The sequence below is a fragment of the Poecilia mexicana genome, unplaced genomic scaffold (assembly GCF_051168715.1).
Source record: "Poecilia mexicana isolate PSO_F unplaced genomic scaffold, ASM5116871v1 scaffold_13, whole genome shotgun sequence".
NCBI classification, from domain to species: domain Eukaryota; kingdom Metazoa; phylum Chordata; class Actinopteri; order Cyprinodontiformes; family Poeciliidae; genus Poecilia; species Poecilia mexicana.
The window spans coordinates 5,905,868-5,913,916 of NW_028263382.1; the positions used below are offsets into that span (position 1 = coordinate 5,905,868).

Sequence of the window (8,049 nt, forward strand, 5' to 3'; positions counted from 1 at the left end):
ACGGCCGCAGATGCGATGATACGATGACAAAGTCGATCAACGAACTGCGGCCTAGGGTGTCCTCGTGCCAAGTGCACATATGGACACCCTTATACTTGAACATGGTGTTCGTTAGGGACAATCCATGACGAGCACAGAAGTCCAGCAACAGAACACCACTTGAGTTCATTTCAGGGGGGCCGTTCCTCCCAACCACACCCCTCCAGGTCTTACTGTCATTGCCCACGTGAACGTTAAAGTCCCCCAGCAGAACAAGGGAGTCCCCAGGAGGGGCACTCTCCAGTACCAACTCCAAAGACTCCAATAAGTGTGGGTAATCTGAACTGTTGCTTGGTGCGTAAACACAAATGACAGTCAGAACCCGTCCCCCCACCTGTAAGTGGAGGGAGGCTACCCTCTCGTTCGCCAGGGTAAACCCCAACATACAGGCACCAAGATGGAGGCAACAGGTATGCCCACTTCTTCCCGGCGCCTCTCATCATGGGCAACTCCAGACTGGAAGTACGTCAAGGAGACTGGTTCCAGAGCCAGGGCCTTGCGTTAAGGGGAGGCCGACTCTTTCTATCCGGAACCTCTCAACCTCACACACTAGTTAGGCTCCTTCCCCACCAGAGACGTGATATTCTACATCCCAAGAGCCAGCTTCTGTAACCAAGGATCGCATCGCCAAGGTCCCTGCTCTTGGCCACCACCCATCCCACACTGCCCCTGACCCCTTTGGCCCATCCTATAAGTAGTGAGCCCATGGGAAGGGGAACCCATGTCTCCTTTTGGACTGTGCCTGGCCGGGCTCCATGGGTGAAAGCCCAGCCACCAGGCTTTCGCCCATGTGCCCCACTTCCAGCCCTTGCTCCAGAGTGGGGCCCCGGTGACCCGCGTTTATGCGAGGGAACACTGACTCCAAAGGTTTTGTTCATCATAAGGGGTCTTCCATTTTTGTACTTTATGATTATGACCAAACACATAATATATTTCAACCTGACATAAATTAATGTATGTTGATTTTTTCCTGCACAATTATTCTGTTTTCTTTTGTAATTTTGTATCTTCAGGTTGGGAAACAAACATGTTTTTGTCATCTCTGCTTTGTTCTTCATTTCGTTGCAGATTGGCTGAATGAAAGCTTTGAACGATGCAGAACGTCTCTTCACAGCAGCACTTTATCCTGAATGGTTTTGCAGAACTGGGCGACCTGAGGCCGGTCCTCTTCGTCCCGTTCCTCCTCATGTTCATCGTGGCTCTGCTGGCCAACTCTCTGCTGGTTTATGTCGTCGTTTCTCAGAGGAGCCTTCATCAGCCTATGAGCATCCTCATCGCCGGCATGGCTTGTGTTGAACTCTGCCTCCCAGTGTTCTTTGTTCCCAACATGTTGCTCAGCTTCCTGTTTGACTGGAAGGGGATCTCTCTGATTGGCTGCCTGGTTCAGATGCACTTCATTCACTTCTTTGGAGCGTTTCAGACCACCTTCCTGGTGTGGATGGCTCTGGATCGATACTTTGCTATTTGTACGCCACTTCACTACCAAGAACTGATGGCGCTGCAGAGATTCCTGAAGTTTATCGTCCCACTGGTTGTCAGAAACATGCTCCTCATCTCTCTGTTTGTGAGTTTGGCAGGAAAGCTGTCGTTCTGCAGGAATGTGATGAACCACTGTTTCTGTGAGCACATGGCCTTGGTGGAGCTGGCCTGTGGCTCCACCGCCATCAACAACCTGGCTGGACTGATGGCTATTTTCTTAATTCCTGTTTTTGACTTCTTTGTCATCGCTGCTTCTTACATTGCAATATTCAGCTCTGTGTTGAGATCCAGCAGCTCTGGTGTGAAAGCATTACACACCTGCATCACTCACATCATGGTCCTCACCTTCAGTCTGACCTTAGCTCTCATTGCTTTCCTGTCATATCGAGTTAAAAGTGGACTTCCTGAAGCTGTTCGGGTTTTCTTCAGCACCATGTACCTGTTGTTCCCGAGCTGCTTCAACCCGATCATCTATGGCATCAGAACCACTGAGATCAGGCAGCACATTCTGAACACTCTGACGCACTGGAAACACTTCGTCCAGGTCCTTCCCTACCATTAGAAACCACTTCCACCTCCAGTTGTTCCAAAATAACAAAGATCCTCTGAGCACCTGAGCAAGCAGCTCACACTCCTGGAACTGCCTCAGAGCTAAACCGAAAAATAAATCTCATCCATCAGATCTGACTGGACGTCTAACGGGACGAACCTAAACGATACAACGGGGCTGGCATTGAACCGAACCCTCACCTCATTTCCACCAGCTGCACCAAAGAAAAGTCACCAAGCAGTTGGAGATGACATTATCCTTCATCCTGGTACCAAAGACTCTTCAGCCAGCTCGAGTCGTAACGCATCCCATCATGTCTCCAACTGGAAACCACTGAAAAAGGTTTGACTCTACAATAGACATCTGGCCTCCAAACATCAACCAGCTTTCTCCCAAAGTGACCCAGAAACCAAAATCTATGCCAAAAGGTCTTATTGTAGGTAGGTAAAAGGAATCTACTGATTTGGAGAGAAGGAAGGTTCTCTGCTTTCTGTGTGACGCCGAGAAAATAATCCCACTAACCTCTGATCGGCCGAACATTGAGAATCTAACCATACACACTGGAACTAATGGCCAAACGAAATTCAGAACAATCTCTGCCAGCTCAGTGACCTTCATTGACAACCACAATGTCTTTTGGGAGTGTCATCATCGTTTCAGACAGAATGGAGTCGTTCTTGACCCCTGAACCCTCAGACCTGGAAAATACAATGGAAAAACGACATGTGGGCGTTCCGGTGCATGTTAAGGGGTTTTAATCAAGCTGGGAAATGATTTTTTACTGCTAATCTTTTGATCAGTTAATGTCAGGCCTCAGACACAGAACAACAATGAGATCACTGTCCCAGCAAACACTGTAGAAGGACAGAGACTCACTGTTCCCAAACAGGTTTCGAATGGAAACAAAGCTGGTGGGCTCCACTCCCCCGATCCTCCAGCATCTCCTGCAGTCCGTCAGGTTTTGCTGGAGGCTGATGGGCAGCCTTGTCTGGTCAAGGCCAGGATGGCCCATCTGACGTTTCATCACCTGAACTGATGTTTCTTACCTTAATGGATCATCAATTTCCTCTAGGTACTTCTCTCCTGAGCGCCCAAAACATGTTGGGTGAGACCTGAAAGTCTAGAAAGGAGCTTCTCTCCCAGCCCATGTTGAGGTGGAAGAGTGGATCTGATTACAGGTTTCTGCTGAATTGTCTGAAAAATGAACTAATTTTACTAAGTGAGTCGATGTTGATTGTACTTTCAAAGTTAACAGAGGAATGATCAGACAGGGCGACATCAGTTACAGACACACTGGAAATATTCAGGCCCTCACTGACGTGTGTTGGCTGTTTGACATGTTGAGTCAAACCAACATTATCAAGAACATCGCAGAGTTTTTGCCCCTCTGTCTTCAGGCTTGTCAACATGGATGTTCAAATCTTCTACAATTATTAAACAGTCATAATTAATGCATATAAAAGCTCATTAAAGTCAGTGGAGAACTTGTCCACACATTTTGGTTTTATATGAAGTTAATGTCAGAGCTTGTTTACAGCCTTTTACCTCCATCAGTGCCGTCTCCTCTGTTAGGTTTTCTATTCTCACTTAGAGAATGTTAGGAGGAGGCGCTGATTTAATTAGTACAGGTGATGTTTTATTGTAATCCAACCATTTTCTGTCAGGAACAGAACCTCAATATTCTGCTGAGTGATGAAATCATTAACTAATAATCATTTTGCTGATCGTGATCTTCTGTTTATCAGCACCAGTTTCAGTGACTCGGTTTCCAATAGTTCATGAATCTGAGGCTTGATTTCAGACCACTGTATTTAGTTTTTCTGTTTTTTGTTAGTTTTCTGTTGATGGTCCGGTCAGATGCTGCCTCGTATCGTCCTGCCAGGACACCAGATGCATTCTGGGAGAAGATGGGCGCAGGCGCCGGTGTCAGAGGTCACTGATGGGAATCGGAGCCAGGTGGGTTAATGACGGAAAGTTTGATGTGTGGAGGCTAAAAAGAGGAGCAGCTAGCACAACTTGGTCCTTCATTTTATCAGTGAAATTAAGAAACTCAATATAATTTTAAAGAAATGGAAAGACGGCCTTCACTTTGGAGTTAGTGACAGAACCGTCCATCCACTCATTTAAATTTAGAAAATAACCGAGGAGAAATTAAACATACTTTTCATGAATCCACAATTCTGTGTTTTAATTGATGCTGTGTGAAAGTCGAATGTTTACTGTTCATTTGCTGAAAGCAGAGAATTATCATGTCAATAAAGTCTTGAGAACATCAGTTCAGCCTGGTGTAATTAATGTTTATACAGTGTTTAATGAATTCTGCCACTAAAATATTAAACCTTTCATAATTATTGTAAATAGCTGAATATGACTGAGTCTGAAAAACCTAGTAAGTGGGAATGCAGTTATGATGCATTATTTCATTTATTTACCTAAAACAAGAAACAAAACATTTACAGACATGAAGGTTCATCAGGTCTCTGTGATCAACGGCTCATTACTGAACAGCTGTTTGCATGCATTTCTTATTTTTGTCAGGTTGATTCCATACATGATGGGACTGAGAAGAGACTGAAGAATCACAAAGTACAGAGACATGAGGATCTGCAGCCCGTTGGGTATGGAGACCATGTTGAATCTGCTCTGAAGGCTTTCAAACAAACAGCCGAAGGAGAAGTTGAGGAGCGAAGCCAGGTGAGGCGTGCAGGTGCTGACGGCTTTCTGCCTCGTCTGTTTGGAGCCGGACAGAACAACGCCGAGGATTTTAGTGTAGGAATAGAGGATGGGCAGCAGCGGGACCAGAACTGTGATTACAGTACCAAACAGTCCGTAAATGTTGTTCACGCTGGTGTCAGAACACGCCAAGTTCACAACCAGGTAGTTACGGCAAAACGTGCTGTTCAACACGTTTCCACACAGAGTCAGACGGACGGTCAGCAGCAGAGTGATGAGAAACTTCACAAAGGAGTACAGCCAGGTCAGAATAATCACAAAAATAACCTTATGATGCGTCATTACGGCGTGATACTGGAGAGGACAGCAGACGGCGAGGTACCGGTCATAAGACATGACGGCTAAATTACAAAACTCAGTATTCACGTAAGAGTAGAGACAGAAGATCTGCAGGAAGCAGAGCGGAGCTGAAACGATGTGAACGTCAGAGAGGATCTGGACCAGCAGGAAGGGAAACAAGCCTGAGCTGCCGTACAGTTCGTTCACCAGCAGGCTGCAGAGGAGCAGGAACATGGGTTCATGTAAGCTCCGGGTCACACAGATCACCGCGATCAGCAGGACGTTGACTGCAACAATTATCAGGTATAATACCACAGTTATCAGGAAGCACAAGTACCGCCATCTTCCAACGTCCACATACGCTCCGAGGACGAAATAAGTCAGAGCTGAAGAAGTGGAGTTCAGCATGGCTCATTCAGTGAGAAAGCAAGAAAAAAGCTCAATCATTAATTAACAATCATTTACTTTAAATAAAAAACTGAATCAGAAAAGAGAAACGGCATCCTGACCTGGTATCGGATCGTTTAGCTGCAGCTTTTTATTCTCTGGATGAAGTCACACTGAGTCCCGTCTGATTGGCTGGAAACGTCCCAGATCACCGCTGCCTTCACTGCATCATCAAATAAAACTGGTATCTGAAGCACCGCAGGAAGTCTGTTTGCAAAACAGGCAGCAAACTTTACCAAAGAAACAGACATGGAGTAAAACCACAGGAAGTCATAATCATCTTGGAGAGAAACGTTAAAACGACCAAACTGACGTCATTCCCAGAGGGTTTTTATTTTCCTTTTTTTATTTATTTTAGTCTTTTTGTTTTCATTATAATCGTAAAAATATATTTAAAAACAAATTTTGGAAGCTTGCTCTGACTGCTGTTTTCTGAAAAGTGAAAAAAATACATAAAAGTAATAAAGTAGAAACATGAGAATGAAGGCACTCTGATATAACAGGAAACATGATCCACTAAAGATCTGGCCAAACAAAAATCAGAAATCCTGAAAAATGACTTCCTGCATCTTATAAAGCGCAACTGAAAATCTGAAAACGAAGGTGTTGATCATGGGACCAGTAGGGAAAATGGACCTGGAGACGAGGAGTACAGCAGCCTGCAGCGATTAACCAGAGGCTCTTCATCGACAGCCAGCATATTTTCTGCCTTCAGACGGCCGTTGACGCCCTGCAGGCCTCAAACTCAGAACGACCTCCTGGGGAGCAGAGCTGACCCTCCTGGATTCACCAAACTTCTCCGTCACTCTGAAACTTTCTCATGTCCAGATAAACGTCCCATCTGGGGGAACATTAGTTCCCTTTAAACTCCACTTTCAGTCTGTTCAGTAAAATTCAGTTGTTTAAACTTTGAAACTGTTGATGGGAGTAAATGTGATGTCAGTGAAGGGGGAGGGGCTTCAGACTTCTACCTGTCGAGTTCAGGTGAATAAAAGCTGAAGCTCTGCTGCATTTGCACAGAGCTGCTGTTAATCTGGTTTAGTTTGGAGAAATGAATGAGTGATTGAATGTAACTGACTGGTTTTCTGTCACGTTTGATGTTTTTTCTTCACAGTTTTGCATTAGGATGTTTACTGACGTTTTAACTCTGAATGTGTTTCTGTTTAGCAGAAATCCTTTAAAACCATGAAAAACCGATGGAAATGCAGGTAAACTCAAAGTTTCACTGCGTTTCTGAAGCTCTCCTGTTGATTCTGAACTGACTGATGTGACGTGATTCTGTTTGAACAACTGAAACTGATTTTCTAAAGTTGGTTTGATTCCAGCTGCTGAACAAAGCAAAGGGTTTGTTTTTCTGTCCCTGCAGATTCTAAAAGCAGTGAAATCTGTTTTCTTTGATCCTGAACCAGATGTTTGCATCATGAATGTTTCTTGCATGTCTGTTGAACTTTACTTGTACGAAACGTTTGAAGTTGATCTTGAAGAGGATTTTTAGGAAGAGTTTAGATTTTCCTCGGCTGTAGTTTCTGCAGAACGTCTGGCTGCAGGTTAGTTCGGACCACATGTTGGGTTTGCTCTGAAACCGTCGGCGTCTCCTGGTCATGAATGACAACGTTCATATCGTGTTTGTCCTCAACGGGCTGAACGACTCGCTGACCAACCGTCAGATCTACTTTGCTCTCACACTGACGTCGTACCTCTTCACCGTCTTTGTGAACCTCACCCTCATCCTCACTGTGTGTCTGGATCAAACCCTCCACCAGCCGATGTACGTCTTCATGTGCAACCTGAGCTTCACTGGGATCTGCGGAGCGTCCAGCTTCTACCTGAAGCTGCTCAGCGACCTTCTGGCCGACGCTCATGTCATCACATACACCGGCTGCTTGGCTCAGATGTTCATCTCTTACACTTATGTCTTCTGCCAGCTCAGCAGTCTGACCGTCATGGCATATGACCGCTACCTGGCCATCTGCCAGCCGCTGCGCTACTGGGCTCTGATGACTAGCCAGAAGGTGGCGCTGCTGTTGCTGCTCACCTGGTGTCTCTCATCAGTGGAAACGGCTGTGGGCCTCGCCCTGATGGCCAGACTTCGGCTCTGCAGCCGCCACATTCCCCGGATCTTCTGCACCAACTGGGAGGTGGTGAAGCTGTCCTGCTCCGACACCTCCGCTAACAATCTGTACGGCATCACTTTGATGTTTCTGCACTCGATGCAGGTCATAGTGATCCTAGTGTCATATGTCCAACTGGTCCGATCCGCCGCTCGCTCTCAGGAAGACCAGAAAAAGTTTGCTCAGACATGCCTGCCCCACCTCGTCTCTCTGCTCGTCTTCTTCACCTCGCTGCTGTTCGATACTCTGTACTCCCGTTATGGCGGCAGCTCCATGCCGGCGCTGCAGAACGCTCTGGCTGCAGAGTTTCTCGTGGTGCCGCCCATCGTCAACCCCATCATCTATGGCATGAACCTGAAGCAGATCAGGTCCCGAATCGGCCTCCGGATCAGCTTTAGACCACAGTCTTAA

At 46.2% G+C, this 8,049-nt stretch overlaps 3 protein-coding genes across 3 annotated transcripts; 2 read left to right on the forward strand and 1 right to left on the reverse strand.

Annotated features, from left to right (window-relative positions):
• The first annotated feature begins 1,132 nt into the window (after positions 1 to 1,132).
• LOC106914333 (olfactory receptor 52K1-like) lies at positions 1,133 to 2,080 on the forward strand. The gene has a single exon (XM_088012155.1). The coding sequence runs from the start codon at positions 1,133 to 1,135 to the stop codon at positions 2,078 to 2,080; it is 948 nt and encodes a 315-aa protein (XP_087868281.1).
• A 2,460-nt stretch (positions 2,081 to 4,540) lies between these two features.
• Positions 4,541 to 5,488, reverse strand: LOC106914267 (olfactory receptor 4B13-like). The gene has a single exon (XM_014980951.2). It carries the CDS (start codon positions 5,486 to 5,488, stop codon positions 4,541 to 4,543), a length of 948 nt encoding a protein of 315 aa, XP_014836437.2.
• A 1,632-nt stretch (positions 5,489 to 7,120) lies between these two features.
• Positions 7,121 to 8,049, forward strand: LOC106914275 (olfactory receptor 1P1-like). Its single transcript, XM_014980964.2, has one exon. The coding sequence runs from the start codon at positions 7,129 to 7,131 to the stop codon at positions 8,047 to 8,049; it is 921 nt and encodes a 306-aa protein (XP_014836450.2). The 5' UTR covers positions 7,121 to 7,128.

Coding starts and splice junctions, on each gene's coding strand:
- LOC106914333 (XM_088012155.1), top strand. CDS start 1,133: ATGCAGAACGTCTCTTCACAGCAGCACTTTATCCTGAATGGTTTTGCA.
- LOC106914267 (XM_014980951.2), bottom strand. CDS start 5,488: ATGCTGAACTCCACTTCTTCAGCTCTGACTTATTTCGTCCTCGGAGCG.
- LOC106914275 (XM_014980964.2), top strand. CDS start 7,129: ATGAATGACAACGTTCATATCGTGTTTGTCCTCAACGGGCTGAACGAC.